The 17,500-nt window shown below is 44.4% G+C and overlaps 1 protein-coding gene across 1 annotated transcript in view; it reads right to left on the reverse strand.

Annotated features, from left to right (window-relative positions):
* Nucleotides 1-3,816: 3,816 nt before the first annotated feature.
* ODAD2 (outer dynein arm docking complex subunit 2) overlaps nucleotides 3,817-17,500 on the reverse strand; it is a 142,695-nt gene continuing 129,011 nt past the window's right edge. Inside the window, exon 20 of the mRNA XM_044294472.1 lies at nucleotides 3,817-4,175. Within this exon, the coding sequence (XP_044150407.1) occupies nucleotides 4,062-4,175 (114 nt within the window). The 3' untranslated portion in view covers nucleotides 3,817-4,061. The remainder of the gene's footprint in view (nucleotides 4,176-17,500) is intronic.

Genomic DNA, 17,500 nt, shown 5'->3' on the forward strand with positions numbered 1-17,500 from the left:
AATTTTTAGCAATGATTTCACAAAGAGGTACAGCTATTGGAAATCTTCTGGGCCACCTGCACCACCGATAGGAACTGCAGCCTAGTTAGCTGCATTGAGGGCAGACTCTTCAACCCATGATTGCTTAATACTAAGCTTGGGGCTGTCTAATGGAACTAGAGTTCTTTGTTTGCCAGCAATAATGGCAAACTCATGATTTTATTATCTTGTCACTCTTCAAACCAATCCTATTGTGTAGGCAAACATCCTTAATATTGCTGGTTCTGGACCCTGGCACTTCATGAATCTTGTGCACCAGAGCTGCATGTTAAGGTGTGCAAGATACAGCATCAGACTCCGTGAGTCATGAGGTTCTCTGTCCTCAACAGAAGAAATGATTCTGAAAGTTCGGCCTCCATCAATGCAAAACATATGCATGTCCACTTTTAATTTTTTTATAATCTTTGTTGTTACCATTGTATACATAGGACATTTGATCATTAAAAGGACACTGCCATCAGAAAGGGTACATGTCCATAGCTGCCAGGTTGAAATAAATCTAGCCGAACAATTGGTGCAATGGAATGGGGAGATCTCTGGATCCATGTGAGGTACAGGGCTGGTTCTAGCTTTGTTGGAAAGAGGTTGTCATGTACCAGATTGTGCACTTGCAGCCTGTAAGTAAATAAGTGTGTGTTAGTGTGTATGTGTTTATCGGTGTAAGAGTGTATTTGTGTCAACATCTGCTTATTCTCTATATACAGTGGGATGCGAAAGTTTGGGCAACCTTGTTAATCGTCATGATTTTCCTGTATAAATCGTTGGTTGTTACGATAAAAAAATGTCAGTTAAATATATCATATAGGAGACACACACAGTGATATTTGAGAAGTGAAATGAAGTTTATTGGATTTACAGAAAGTGTGCTATAATTGTTTGAACAAAATTAGGCAGGTGCATAAATTTGGGCACCACAAAAAAGAAATGAAATCAATATTAAGTAGATCCTCCTTTTGCAGAAATTACAGCCTCTAAACGCTTCCTGTAAGTTCCAGTGAGAGTCTGGATTCTGGTTGAAGGTATTTTGGACCATTCCTCTTTACAAAACATCTGTAGTTCATTCAGGTTTGATGGCTTCCGAGCATGGACAGCTCTCTTTAAGTCACACCACAGATTTTCAATTATATTCAGGTCTGGAGACTGAGATGGCCATTCCAGAACATTGTACTTGTTCCTCTGCATAAAGGCCTTAGTGGATTTTGAGCAGTGTTTAGGGTCGTTGTCTTGTTGAAAGATCCAGCCCCGGCGCAGCTTCAGCTTTGTCACTGATTCCTGGACATTGGTCTCCAGAATCTGCTGATACTGAGTGGAATCCATGCGTCCCTCAACTTTGACAAGATTCCCAGTCCCTGCACTGGCCACACAGCCCCACAGCATTATGGAACCACCACCATATTTTACTGTAGGTAGCAGGTGTTTTTCTTGGAGTGATGTGTTCTTTTTCCTCCATGCATAACGTCCCTTGTTATGGCCAAATAACTCAATTTTAGCATCATCAGTCCACAGCACCTTATTCCAAAATGAAGCTGGCTTGTCCAAATGTGCTTTAGCCCAACTCAATCGGCACTTTTTGTGCTGTGGGCGGAGAAAAGGCTTCCTCTGCATCACTCTCGCATACAGCATCTCCTTGTGTAAAGTGCGCCGAATGGTTGAACGATGCACAGTGACTCCATCTGCAGCAAGATGATGTTGTAGGTCTTTGGTGCTGGACTGTGGGTTGACTCTGACTGTTCTCACCATTCGTCGCTTCTGTCTATCCGAGATTTTTCTTGGTCTGCCACTTCGAGCCTTAACTTGAACTCAGCCTGTGGTCTTCCATTTCCTCAATATGTTCCTAAATGTGGAAACAGACAGCGGAAATCTCTGAGACAGCTTTCTGTATCCTTCCCCTACACCATGATGGTGAACAATCTTTGTCTTCAGGTCATTTGAGAGTTGTTTTGAGACCCCCATGTTGCTACTCTTCAGAGAAAATTAAAAGAGGAGGGAAACTTACAATTGACCCCCTTAAATACTCTTTCTCATAATTGGATTCACCTGTGTATGTAGGTCAGGGGTCACTGAGCTTACCAAGCCAATTTGAGTTCCAATAATTAGTTCTAAAGGTTTTGGAATCAATAAAATGACAACAGTGCCCAAATGTATGCACCTGCCTAATTTTGTTTAAACAATTATAGCACACTTTCTGTAAATCCAATAAACTTCATTTCACTTCTCAAATATCACTGTGTGTGTCTCCTATATGATATATTTAACTGACATTTTTTATCGGAACAACCAACGATTTATACAGGAAAATCATGACGATTAACAAGGTTGCCCAAACTTTCGCATCCCACTGTAGGAGATAGCACCAGTGTCCTAAATATCTGGATATAAGTAATATACATATATATCAAGAATAAGAGCACTACTCATCTACTTATATCCAGATATTTAGGACACATTTACTTCCACGGGGCTGAGCTGCTGCTAGGCCATGTGACCGATTAACATGTCATCACTTACCTAGGAAAAGCAGCGAGAAGGCTGCGGCGCTCACAGGAGCGTTGGTGCCTTCTTGAACAGCTGATCGGCCGGGGTCCTGGTTGTCGGAACCCCACCGATCAAATACTGATGACCTATCCAGAGGATAAGTCATCAGTTAAAAGATCTAAAAAAAAAACTTTTTAAAAGTGTTGTGCAGGCAATACATATTGTTGACCTATCCTGAGGATCGGTAAACATTATCACATTGGCAGTGGTCTAACACCCAGCACCCTCGATAATCAGCTGTTTGAAGAGGAGGCGGTGCTCCATGCGAGCGCTGTTTCTCCTTCATTACACTGCCCGCTGTCTCCTTTGCAGTGGCGGCATAGTACAAGTACTCGCTCCATTCATGAGAATAGAATGGGTACTTGTAATTATACTGCATCTCCGAGACGACGGGCAGTGTAATGCAAAGGAAGTAGCGCCCACATGGAGCGCCACTTCTTTTTCAAACAGCTGATCAGCAGGGGTGCTGGGTGTTGAACCCCCACTGATCAGATATTGATGACCTATTCCAAGGATTGGGGGGGGAGTGATTTCAGTTTTCGCCTCAGCCAGAAGGCTAGGTGCAGCCATGCTTGGAGGCCCCATAACATACTGATCTACCAGATTATTTAATTTGTAAATAAATATCTAGACTAAAATGATGGTGCATGGATTCAGTTTTGATTCTTGGTGGAAGTGTGGAATATTGAGTATGAGCTCAGGGAGACACAACTGTCATTGAAACAAATATACGTATGGTGTGCGGTAACGTTTCTAATGGTCTATGTCTACCACAAGTATGTAAGCCAAATTTGAAGGAAAAATAACTTCCATGGATCAATGCAATATATACAGTTGTCCTGGCAGTACATAGACCCTGTTATATCTGTACAGCCGGCATAAAAAGGTTCTGTTCAGCTGCATATTTGTAGAATGTAATGAACCAGTAGAAGTATATATTCGATATGTTACCTAATTTTACTATAATTAGATGTGGTAGTAACATGGTAAGACATGACGCCATGATACTGGAATGATGCGGACATTCCAGCCGGTCACTTCTTTATTTTCTCAGTGCCGCCAGCTGTCACTTCTGATCTATACTTACTTTACTTTTTTGTGGATCTCAAAATATGAAACACGGACCAATGACAGGTTTATATGATACAGGTTTGGAACTCGCTGTGAAGCAGTCAACACATTTTGAGACAAGGACACTTAAGACTTCCAGTTTTTCATTACTTTTACTGCTGATGTCAGAATCATATCTACAAGTTTAGCACAGGCAACATATTAGACCTGACTTCAACCCAATCTATTATAAAGTGGCATTTGCCTATAGCCAGGACAGACAGGCATGTTGTACAGTAGGAAGAATGAACATCTAATATTACAGATGATGCTGCAGTGATATCCGCATGAATTGATTGGTTGTGTCCTCAAAAACCAGCTAAGGATTTCTTTGTGAAGTTGAGTAGAAAATAGAAATATTCTTTGTTCTTTAAAGGTTAGCCATATCTTGCTTTCTCATTGGCCAGAGCGAGGCGACGTATGTTGGCGATACAACCGGCGGCGGCTTCTTGGAGAACAGCATCAGCAGAGCCAACCATGTCTATGAGAAGCTGGGACAAGAAAAACAATGCGAACCATTAGTATAACGGATATTACATACAACGTGATATCATCCACTCTGCTGAGAAGCCATAAGCTAAGAATGTCAAGTTTGGTCTTCTACCTTCTACAAATGGATGTTTGACTATTCATTCTCACTGTTTTGCAAATTAGAACCATCATCAACGTCAGGACTTCTTCTGAAGGAAATTAATTGCAAATAACATCTAGAAAGCCAAAGCAGGCTATACACATACGAGCTTGGCAATTACGGTGTGACCAGTGCTAAATTCTCACGTGTACTCTGGCAGAAAGAGAGACTGGTCATGCTGGATGTGTGCATGCTTATGATGGAGTCAGCCGAAAGACTATGGCCGACATGCTACTGACATAACTGGTAGTCGTCCAACTTTATGACAAAACCTAGGATTACCTTGCTCTTTCTATAATATACTGGATATACAGGAGCTGAGGTTCACCATTAATTAAGCTAAAATACCCACACACAAGCAGCAACTGAAAGCAGCGGCAGCAAAGACCTGGCAAAGCAGCTTAAAGGGGATATCCCACAAAAATGTATCTACCAGGATGATTGATAAATATCAGATTTTGGGGGTCCAACCACTGGGACATCATACAATCTGTAGAACAAGGGGTCCCTGATAGTGACTAGAGCATTGCGGTGTTCGGCCGAACACCACGTGTGCTCGAGCGCGAAGCTCAAGTCTCCTCCCCGCACGTTTGTTGGCTGCTACGCAGCCAATAAAAGTGCGGGGAGCTATTGGCACTCACTGTAATGCCGTAGCCATGTTGGTTACTGGCATTACAGTGATTGGCTGGCCAGAACGCGTCATCGGGTGCTATATAGCACCCAATGATACGTTGTTCAGCGTAGTCTAAGTCAGGGAGAGCTGCAGCAGAAGGGAGAGATAGTGTAGGGACAGGATTTTTTATTTTTTTTTCAGGCAGGGTTTACTGTTGAAAGGTGTTAGAAACCCTAAAGTACTTTTAAGGACTATTGTTTAATCTGGCTGCAATATTAGCGCAACCTGCGCTAAATTGCGTGCAATTGTTTGACCGCTGCTGACAGTGACACAACCTCTGCTACATCTGTTGTGTTACATTTGCGCATACTAAATATCTGTGACATTCAGCACAATTGTTTGGCCGCTGCTGACAGCGACATTACCTGCGCTACATCTCCTGTATAACGTTTGTGCATCCTAAATATCGGTGACATTCAGTGTAATTTTTTTACTGCTGGCGACAGCAACATTACCTGCGCTACATCTCCTGTATAACGTTTGCGCATACTAAACATCTGTGACATTCAGTGTAATTTTTTATTAGCCGCGCGTGACAGCGACATTACCTGCGCTACATCTCCTGTATAACTTTTGCGCATCCTAAATCTCGGTGACATTCAGTGTAATTTTTTCGCAGCTGGTGACAGCGACATTACCTCTGCTACATCTCCTGTATAACGTTTGTGCATCCTAAATATCTGTGACATTCAGTGTAGTTTATTTGCGCATACTGCTATACCATTTAATATGCTAAAGGCGAGCAGTAAGGCATGGGAAGTGGCTGTGCTGCTGATGGTGGACGCAGAGGCCGTGGCCCTGGGCGCAGTGAAACTGTGCCTGCTGCCAGAGCACAAGAAACATACTCATCCACGATACCTAGCTTCATGTCACTGTTTGCAGGGCGGCACAGGACACCACTCTCAAAGTCACACCAGTGCGACCAGGTGGTCAGTTGGATTGCAGCAGATAATGCTTCCAGTCGGTTAAGCACCACCCTGTCTTCCACAAAGTCTAGTCTCAGTAGGCAAGAGTCTGGTCAACAGAATCCTCAACCTGATCTTCCTTCCTCCCACCATGGAGAGTCTTAGCAAAGAAGTGATCGCACACTCGGATCTTCCGAGGAGCTCTTTTCATCGCCATTCCTTAATTTGGGCCTTTCGCCAAGCCCGCTTGAAGAGGGACATGAGGAGATCTTGTGCACTGATTCCCAAACTCTTGAGCATCCACAGTCAGAAGAAGATGACGGTGGGGAACGAGAATTAGTGTTTCACGAGGTGGATGATGATGATGAGACACAGTTGGAAGAGGCAGTGGGGTGGCAAAAGGGAGAAGGCGGGCCACACCAAACAGGCCTGCAACTGTTCCCCGGAGTACCCCCTTGTGGCAATCTCGCTTGCCAAGGGGTAGGTGTTCCATTTGCAACCTGTGCCGTACCAAAATCAGCAGGGGCGTGAACACTAGCAACCTCACCACCACCAGCATGATCCGCCACATGGAATTAAAGCACCCTCATAGGTGGGCCGAACGCCTGGGTCCACAATTAGTGTTTGCGGGTCACACCACTGCCTCCTCCTCCCCTGTGTTATGTGCAGGCCAATCCCCTGTCCAAGACGCAGGCCCGGATGCCTCCCACCCTGCACCTGGACCTTCGCAAGTACCATCAGCTAGCACATCCACTTCTGTGTCCCAGCGCAGCGTACAGAAGTCCATACCCCAGGCCTTTGAACGAAAGCGCAAATACTGACTCACCCACCCACAGGCCATAGCACTAAATGCGCACCTTTCCAAATTGCTGGCCCTGGAAATGTTGCCATTTAGGCTTGTGGACACTGAGGCTTTCCGCAGCCTGATGGCGGCGGCCGTCCCTCGTTACTCAGTCCCCAGCCATCACTATTTTTCCCGGTGTGCCGTTCCAGCCTGACACCAGCATGTGTAACATCACCTGTGCCCTGACCAACGCAGTTATTGGGAAGGTCCACTTAACGACTGACACATGGACAAGTGCTTTTAGCCAGGGATGCTACATTTCCCTGACGGAACACTGGGTGAACGTTGTGGAGGCCAGGAGCGAGTCATACCCTGGGATGGCACAGGTGCTACCGAAGACAAGGATTGCGGGCCCTACTTCCATCAGCATTTCCGCCACCACCTACATTAGTGGCTGCAACTCCCCTTCTCCTCCTCCACCTCCTCCTCCACTTCCACCTCTGAATTCTCATCTTGCAGCACCAGTCAGCCATCAGCCAGTAGCTGGAAGCAGTGTAGCACTGCAGTGGGGAAGCAGCAACAGGCCGAGCTTAAACTGATCTGCTTAGGTGACAAGCAGCACACTGCCGCAAAGCTGTGGCAGGTTATAAGGGACCAGACTGAGCTGTGGTTCTCGCCACTCAACCTACAACCAGGCATGGTAATGTCTGATAATGGCCGTAACTTGGTGGCGGTTTTGGAGCTCGGCAAGCTCACACACATACCATGCTTAGCCCACGTGTTCAACTTAGTGGTTCAGCGGTTTCTCAAAACCTACCCCAATTTTCCTGAGCTACTGGTGAAGGTGCGCCGCGTGTGTGCCCATTTCCGAAAGTCATCTACAGCTTCCGTCGGTCTGGCAACGCTGCAGCAGCTCTTGCAATTGCCAGCTCATCGACTGTTGTGCGACGTGAGCATGCGCTGGAACTCCACAATCCACATATAGGCCAGACTTTGTGAGCAGCAGAGGGCAGTAGTGGAATACCAGCTGCAACATGGCTGTCGCCTTTCCAGTCAGCTTCCGCTCTTCACAAGCGACGAGTGGGCATGGATGTCTGACCTCTGTGAATTGGATGATGATGAGGAGGAGGAGCAGGAGACGGTTGCCTCCGCTACAGAGGGTAGTACCCATAGCAGGTTTATTCCATCTGTTCAGAATGGATGGGCCGTAGAGGAGGAAGGGGATAAGGAGATTGAGAGTTATCCTCCTGTTGAGGACAGCGAAGTCTTGTCTGTTTGGACTCTTGATGCACGGCCTAGTGTCACAAGGAGGGAAAGGTTTTGGAAGATGGTGAAGGAGTACGTAGCAGACCGTGTCAGCGTCCTCGGTGATCCCTCTGTGCCTTACAACTATTGGGTGTCCAAGCTGGACATGTGGCACGAACTAGCGCTCTACGCCTTGGAGGTGCTGGTCTGCCCTGCCGCCAGCGTTTTGTCAGAGCGGGTATTTAGTGTGGCTGGGGGCATAATAACTGATAAGCGCATCCGCCTGTCAACTGAAAATGCTGACAGGTTGACTCTTATTAAAATGAACAAGGCCTGGATTGCCCCCGACTTCTCTACTCCACCAGAGGAAAGCAGCTGAACATAAAGGCACTTTAAATGTGGCTTTTATGGTGTATTGAATACACTGTATTCCCATGTACCCCTTCCACCACAAAAAAGGGTATATTGTTCAATCTTACTTTTCTCGTCCTCCTACTCCATCATATCAACATGCTTATTAGGCTACCCTCACTCCTAATGTTTTGGAGAGTCAGATTAGCAGCAGACCCTCACCCCTAATGTTTTAGAGGGTCAGATCAGCAGCAGGCACTCGCACCTAATGTTTTAGAGGGTCAGATCAGCAGCAGGCTCTCGCCCCTAATTTTTAGACGGTCAGATGAGCAGCAGGCCCTCGCCCCTATTGTTTTAGAGGGTCAGCTCAGCAGCAGACCCTCACCCCTAATGTTTTAGAGGGTCACCAGCAGGCCCTTGCTCCTAATGTTTTTGAGGGTCACCAGCAGGCCATCAATCATAATTTTTCAAGGGTGTGTATGATGCCCTCCTTTATCTGTAATAAAGGATGTATTGTAGTGCAGGTTCCTTGTAATTTTTGGCAGCCCTTTCATTTAGTGCATAGGATTTATGAGTGTAGGAGTCCCACTACATAAACAATTGTACCACAATGTGAATGAGGCCCTCCTTTATGTGATATACAGGTTGTATCGGAGTGCCTCTTCCTTGTAATTTTTGGCAGCACTTGCACTTTATATACAAGTAAATATACAGGAAAGAATGCTTCCTAACAAGTTTTCCTCTAAAATCGATTTTATCTTCGGTTTTGTGCGTATTATTGTCAGTTTGTAAAAGTGGCGTACAACTCGGACAACATCGTTCCCGGCAGCGACCTGGGAGTCCAAGATGCATCCAGACCCCCCCCCCCCATCAATTTCTGACCTTTTCCTGTGAACCAGACACCCTCCCCTCTTCAGAGCAGGAGGTGCCTGGTTTAATGCTCTGGTTCTCCCATTGACTTCCATTGTGCTCTGGTGCTCTGTAGAGCACCCGAGCATCCCAAAGTGTTCTACTCGAGCACCAGAGCACTTTGGTGCTCGATCAACACCAGTCCCTGTGTCTCCTTTTCTGAATGAAGAGGTAATGAGTAGGTCGGTCCACTGTTCATTATCACTTCTATAGGACTGATGGAGTGCTGTCTACCTCCCATAGAAGTAAGTGGAGCAGTGGACAGATGTGCACTACTGATCCATTCAGAGAGAGCACTCGGGGACCCTTCATTCTCAGTATCGTAGGGGATACCGCAAATAGGTTATAAATAATTTTAATGGGATAACCCCTTTAAGGGAGAAAACTCAGCATCTGGTGATGTCCTTGTATTCTAAATCTAAGGAAGTCATAGACTGTAAAGTACAGATACAGCAAAGTTTATGTGCAACACCATGGTGCGCTATACCTTTAACATAGCGCACCAATGCGATTTATATGATATGCCCTGACATGTCTCTCTTTGTTAACACCCACACTATGCAACTAGCGTACAGCACCATTGCATAATAAGTTATTAGCGTAACATGCCAATGGTTAAGAAGCTTTGCTACATCTGTACTTGCATCCAAATATTAAAAATAATCCTTGTGGATCCGCAAAATATGGATGACATTCATGGTGCATCTTTTTATTTTGTGGACCTGTTAACTTCAATGGGTCCGTCAATCGCATTTTGCGGCCAAGCATAGGACATGTTCTATCTTTTCTGGAATGGACATACGGAGATGGAAAGCACAAATATCGGACCACGGACCCATTGAAGTCCATGGGTTCGCAAAAAAAACTGATCCAACATGGATGCCACATGGACGTCCTCCGTATTCTGCAAATCCGCATTTTGCAGACCACAAAATACACACAGCTACGTGAATGCCCCCTAATATTGATGATTATCTTAGCTTGTCCAATTACTTTTAAGCCTGTGAAAATGGAGGGACTATGTAAAAATGGCTGCAGTGTTGGAGTGGGGTTCTTGGGGCTGAATTCCCATATCATCAATAACATGTAATAGGTTTTAAATCAGGAAAATAGACCTTAGTGGCAAGTGATTGGCTCCAAAGGCAGCCAAAATGTTATTTTTATCTTCTGGATCTTTTAAGAGAGCCTGGGCCCACCAGAGGATCCTCTGGTACTCCGGTGATCTGAAAGTCTTCACTCCAATCTCACCATGAATCCATTGTACTTCATAAAAATTCTGTCACTGGCCAAATACTTCTGGACCCAACTATACACATTAGTACCAGCAGGTACCAATGGGGTGTGTGAGCTGTGCCACAAACACCACACACTAACAACATGCAGGACAGCAGCAGCCTTCTCTCACCTCCCAGCAGCGCCCGTACTACTGTATAGTGTCACAACTTGCACACTTCTTATTTACAAGATTTGAATCCGACAAATCCCAGGCATAGTCATCTGTATTTCCGTCCTCAGGAGAGGGAGAGATGTGTCTGCTGGGATTCAAACCCACCACCTTCTGTATCCGAGGCAAAGCACTTACCCACACAGCTATAAGAGCTGCATAGCCACTGACTGAAAAAATGAGACTTCTACTGTAGACTCTGTTATAGCTGTTATAGCCAGTGTACATCTACACACATGAGAGCTGCCCCAACACACCCAGCAGAGATGGCACTATGATACTGACACTGTGGGAGGAAGGGGCGAGATGGCACTATGATACTGGGACATGTGGGGGGGAGAGGCACTTGACACTGGCACATGATGGGGGGGCATCTATGGGGACACTTACTGGCACATTATTGGGGGGCATTATGAGGGTCCCTTTTTACTGGCACATTATAAGGCCCTTAATCATACCCAGTGTCACCCATAGCCAGTCCCCTGCCCCTTAATCATACCCAGTGTCTGTCACCCTTAATTTAAGGGGGGCAGGGTCTAATTGAGGGGGCAGGGGACTGGGTAAGGGTGACACTGGTTATGATTAAGAAGGGCAGGGGACTGGGTAAATGTGACAAGGTATGATTAAGGGGGCAGGAGACTGGCTATGGGTGACACTGGGTATGATTAAGGGGGCAATAGACTGGCTATGGGTGACACTAGGTATGATTGTACTTGTTTGCACTTGCACTTAAATTATATGTAATAAAAAAAAACTGTTTGTTACAAATATTGTTTTCCTCTTTGTGTATGTTTAGGTGAACGGGGGGGGCGCCACAAGATTGGCTCGCACAGGGCGGCCAGCCCTAAGTACCAGCACTCCACAATGTATACTGGTAAACAGAGTATATTTAGTGTTGGTTCTGATTGCTGTCTATGAATTTGATTTGAGAGAGCTATAAAGAAGAGACTAATTATGTATCAGGCTCCGGCATATATTGTGCTGCCTTACCTTCACCATAGGCCATACTACAATAGTTCCTTTATGAGTAGAAGCGAGCCATAAGCACGGCGTAATGGTCTGCTTTAGCTCACCATGTAAATATGCACTATGCATGCTTTTCTACCACTAAATTACTGAGCACAGAGATTGTAAAAACTCAACTAAAATGTAACTCAAAGCCAAAGTGGTCTAACGAGATTAAGTATATGGGGGCAGAATGACTACTTATATACTTCACCTCACTATATGAAATTCATCGTCTTACATTTCCAATTTAAAGGGGTTATCCCATGAGTAATGTTAAAAATGAAAATCATTCATCACATAAAACATGACAATCTCTTTCTAACAACGCTAGAACCAGCCCTGTACCTCACATGGATCCAGAGATCTCCACAACGGCAACGCCCAGTTGCTCCTAGAGGCTCATTTGCATATAAGACTTAATTTTTCTCAGCAATGTGGGCACATATAAACAAGGGACCAACACGGATGCCTTCAGCTGCCAAGTGCACATGTAACAGGTCAGCCAGTGTCAAAGGTATAAATCTGCCGACAGTGGGAGTTTCCATCACTTTGCGTGGAAAGTTTTGCATATCTTTACCTACCTTTCTGGTGGGGGGGGGGGGGGGGGGGGGGGTAGTAGACAACCAAATGAGAACTATGAATAATGGAAGTCTTGTAGACGCTGAGCACATAACATCTACTTGGTGCTCGGACAGCTGCTTTTCATCTTCCAGTGCACGTCATGGCACCGAATAGCAGAGCGTGGTTAGTCTGCACACAAAGGAGGATCTATTTGATTAGATCCCAGGTGGCGCTCAGCACAGTAGGCAATCACAGAGTCAAGCCAGGAGATAAAGCAGTAATCCAGATCATTCTCTATTGAGGGATTTAATGGAATGTTCTGAAACTGTCCAAAAAGGTAATATTTGGCCCATGTCTGACAATGACAGGTCTGTTGAACAGCGCAGTAAACATTCTTTCATGTTAAGTGCTCCACTGAAATCCATCCCCTCCGATAAAATATAGCAGATCTTCTACTCATACTGACAATGTGGCTGATAACCACAAGGAAATCTGTTATCACTCATCCCAGCCGCATAGTTTCCTTATGGCTAAAACACAGCTCAGAGTCCTGAAACGCTGAATATAGGCATAAACTGAAGGCAGACCCTGCCTTCCCGATCCTCGTGATGTGTGACAGCATATTCTGCTCTGTATTCGGCGGTGAAGGTGCTAGGGAAGCAAATCTATCATGTAATGGCCTGGGTATAAATGATAGGCTGTAGGGGCTTGACATCTATTTCAATCATAAGTGTGGTCTTCAAAGCTGAAGCCTGGTTGCTGTGGTTTGGTACAGACGTAGCACAAGCGTACTATAACTGCTGAGCTGACCATACACATTAGAGTCTGTTCACATGTCATTTTGGCCCTATGTTTGGTGTAAATCTCCCATTGAACATATTCATAGGCCCTCATTGATCCAGGGTATACCAAAATAAGGTCCCTCCTGGAATACAGTCTCCCGACTTTCATCAAATAGCCAAAGTCAGGGGAAAGAACTATTAGGCATGTTGAAATCCCATGGGATTGTTCCCATGAGAGATAGGGTGGCCTGGCAGTGGTGTATTCCCTTCTCCCCATTAGAATAGCATGTATGCTCAGCCAAGCATGCATGTTACCCTAGAAAAGACAAAGAATGCAGTGACTGGATGAATTTATCTAGGGAGGGTTGGTGATGTCACAGTGCGAGGTGGGGTTATCTGTGGAGGACTGCTGATATCACTGCCGATCTCAGGTTCCAGACGCTATTAACTCATATGTAAAGCATCTCTCTACTGTTGCAAAGAAAGTGCAGGAGAGCATTTCCATTAAAGGGCTTATCCCATGACTAATGTAAAAAATGAGACATCATATAGTACACGACATTCTCTTTCTTACAAAGCTAGAACCAGCCCTGTACCTCACATGGATCCAGAGATCTCCTCATTCATTGCTCTTCTAGATTTTTATCAAGCTGAAAGCTCAAGAGGAGTGTCTTTTCTGCTGCAGCTCAGAGGGCGTGTCTCAGCTCTCCCTATCAGAGCTCAGGGGGCGTGTCCATGCTCTCCCTATCACAGCCCAGGAGGCAGTTGAAGGTTGAAACTGAGCATGTGCGACCTTCTCAGTGAGTAGGTCAAAGAAATAAGGAAAAACTGCAGGTGGTGCTATACAGATACATTTTATTGAATAACTCAGCGGCTATGCTAATTTTTTTAATTACATGAAATTAGAAAAAGATTCAGATGGAGGTGCTGGTTTGAAAACTGTAGAATATTTTTTGCGGGACAACCCCTTTAAGGACATAACTCCAGGAAGTAAAGAAAGAAGAACAAAAAATAAATTCACAAAAAAAGAGTAAACTGAAGAAAAAATAATAAATGTTTGTAATGTGTTCTTCTAAAGGGTTATTCCAGCAATTTGACGTTATCACCTATCAACATAAGGAGAATACTCCCTTCATGAAGTTTCCATGGCATGATCATGATAGACTTGATATCTGTGTATTGGTTTTTTAAAAACCTATCCCTGGTCATAAGTGCCTATGGGAATATATAAAGAGTGGCCATGTAGATCTATAGATATAGGGTTATTTCTTATATTAGGTGTGGAGAACTAAAGCATCTTCAGAAGAAACATATCATATCATATCCCCGTCCCATACCAAATGCCTATTAAGAGCACTATAAAACCTGCCAGGACACCCAAGAAAGCTACGAGAGTCCTGATTACCATGCCCATGACTGACCGCCTGCTTTCTACACACACTGATACACTGTGTGTTGGCGGAGTAATCAGGACTCTCACTGTCTTTCCAAGAAGTCCTGCCAGGATTTATTCTGCTTGTTACTCAGAAATCCTGCTTCCAATAACATAAACCTATATATCATGAAGCTCAATTTCACTCCCCGTGTGAAGTCCTGCTCTCAGACTGGGATGCAGAAATCACCTGACAACTTCATTTTTAGGCTAAATATCCTCTTAGCTTAAAGAGGTTGTTCATGTTTGGAAGGGGGGGGGGTTGTTCCTGGGCAAACCTGTCAAAGGAAGCATACTAATCTGCTTGGCGATACTGGCTCTCGGCTTTCACTGTTCCGCTCACTCAGGTCCCTGGATATAAACTTCCGGTTTGATGCTGCTGCAGCCAATCTCTGGCTGCAGTGGTGACATGATCGGTTGTCGGCCGCTGCGTCAAGATGGAAGTTTACATCCAGGGCCCCGAGTGGAGAAGCAGAAAGTGCTGAAGCCAGCATCGGGAAGCAGTTAAGTATACTTCTCCTTGAAGGCCTGCTCTAGAAGGGGGGTTTCCCCCCCAAAAAAAAAAATATATATATGTGCACAACCCCTTTAAATGAAAAGATGGGCCTGATTTTCCTTATATGCACTCCTGTTAGGAAATACTCTCTCCCAATGACAGCAGCAGGAACAGAAGCGGAATTAACCGTACCATTCACAAACTTTTCCTGATACTGGAGACAAGAACAACATGTGCAAGAACCGCTGAGGATGAGGGTTTCACGAGAATCCATCTCCAAGCTCCACATGCTTTCTATTTCACAGATAAGAGCAGGCAGCATTACAAGTATCTGACCTCTAACCAAGGAAACCTGCCTGAAATACAAAGGCAATCTGTATATATGGCTCATGTGCAGCCGCCATTTACATGTCATATACATATAAAAAGGAATATTTTCAATAAAGGCAGAATTAGAGTCTCCTTGTCAAAATCCACTCCTGGCTCCTGTGTTTAGCCAGATCTTGAGATACTGCAATGCTAAAGGCTATGATAATGTTTTTATTAACATTAGAAAAACTAAAAATCAGCTGGCTCCGAGCCCGAGAGTGAGGTCACCCAGAGGATGTCAATTTAAACCAAGCAAAAAAAAAAAAATATATATATATATATATAGTATGTAAAATCGGAGGTTTACCGTGATTTTATGTATAGAAGAACAAGTCTTAAGTGGCACTTTATCTTTTATTTTATAGCTGTCACATTAAATATACATTTGTTATTCAGCAGAGCCCGGGACATGTACAGTACACAAAGCCGAACAATTGCAAGATGTTGCTCCGAGTATTTCTGTGGTTTATGGCAAGAGCCAAGTCGGAAGGAAAAGACATTCTCAGAATTTTCTTGAAGCAAGATAAATACAGAAGAGAAATACAGATGAAAGATGAAGTTGCTCACCGAGAACGGTGCCAGATTCCTCTTTTCTGGCTCGCTCAGGAACTGGCAGGCGTAGTCAGTAGCAATCTTTTCCATTTACATGGAGCTGCCTACAGTTAGGTTGGTTTGCTGATCCATTTTTCTATTTTACCTCACTGCAAATTTTTAGTTTTCAAAAAGATCAAGAAGAAAAAAAAAAAAGTATAAAATAGCTAGCGGCGTAATCCAGATTGGCAAAGGGGCAGTGAATTCTAGATAACGAGCTAAGGCGTAAGCTCCTGTTTTGCTTGGTGATGTTTGACAAGAGAAGGTCTGATGCCAACCGCTCGGTAGGGTATCCGAACAATACTAAATTCAATGGGGAGAATTTATCAGAAAGCAGGCTTCATAGTAGGAGCTTTGTGACTTTTTTTTTTTACATCACTTGCGCAAATTTTTTTGCGAATTTTTGCCTATTTACACCACTCACTCCACTTTTGAAAAAATGGCTTGAAAAACGGCCATGGTTAATGAGTTTCATACCAGATTTATCGCTCAGACTTTTTAAAAAGTCATGAAAAAGTCACAAACTCACTTCAGTAGCAGGGTGGAGTAGGAAAATGTGGAGTAATATTTCTAGACAGAAGTGTTAGGGTGTGTTCACATGGTGTCTTTTGCTGTGGAACTTTCGCATGGACACCTGCACTGAAATCTCACCGATTGCCATATGGTTTCTGCTTCCCATTTATTTCAATGGTTGGCAGCCCCGAGGATTGCGGAGCGACAGCCGCACAGAAGAGGGACATGTCCATTCTCAGTGCAGCGGTTTTAAAGGGGTTGTGTCACTTCAGCAAGTGGCACTTATCATGTAGAGAAAGTTACTACAAGGCACTTACTTATGTATTGTGATTGTCCATATTGCTTCCTTTGCTGGCTGGATTCATTTTTCCATCACATTACACACTGCTCCTTTCCATGGCTACGACCACCTTGCAATCCATCAGTGGTGGTCGTGCTTGCACACTATAGGAAAAAGTTCCAGCCTCTCTGGTGGCCGGGATCATGGGAGCTCACATAGGCTGGTGCTTTTTCCCATAGTTTGCAAGCACGGTCACCGCTGATAGATTGCAGGGTGGTCATAACCATGGAAACGAGCAGTGTATAATGTGATGGAAAAATGAATCCAGCCAGCAAAGGAGGCAATATGGACAATCACAATACATTAGTAAGTGGCTTGTAGTAACTTTCTCTACATGATAAATGCTACATATTTGCTGAAGTGACACAACCCCTTTAAGCTGCCACTCCGTGATCCTCAGAACTATCTCCCAGAAAAGTCGGGGCTGCCGGTGGGATTTTGAAAAAATTTCTGTGCAGCTGTCGGCGCCAAAATTCTGCGGTTAAACCCGCTGTGTTAGGTTTATAGATGCACCAGATTTAACAAACAACAAACAACATTTGATACATTTAGTGAAAAGTGCGCCAATGCAAAAACTGACTTTAGATATTACTATCGTGATAAATTTCCCCCTAATGCAAACATTTAGGTAGAGATAAGTCTGCTTTGCCAAATTTTTCCCCCTAGATGGGATCAGACAGACTATAATGCAGCACTTGTTGTATGGTCCAAAAGCCAAGTAGCGTGACAGCTTTACTCTAGTTTTTTATTTTATTTTTCTCAAAAACTAACTTTAGTTACAA

This window comes from Bufo gargarizans, chromosome 5, assembly GCF_014858855.1.
Source record: "Bufo gargarizans isolate SCDJY-AF-19 chromosome 5, ASM1485885v1, whole genome shotgun sequence".
Lineage (NCBI taxonomy): Eukaryota > Metazoa > Chordata > Amphibia > Anura > Bufonidae > Bufo > Bufo gargarizans.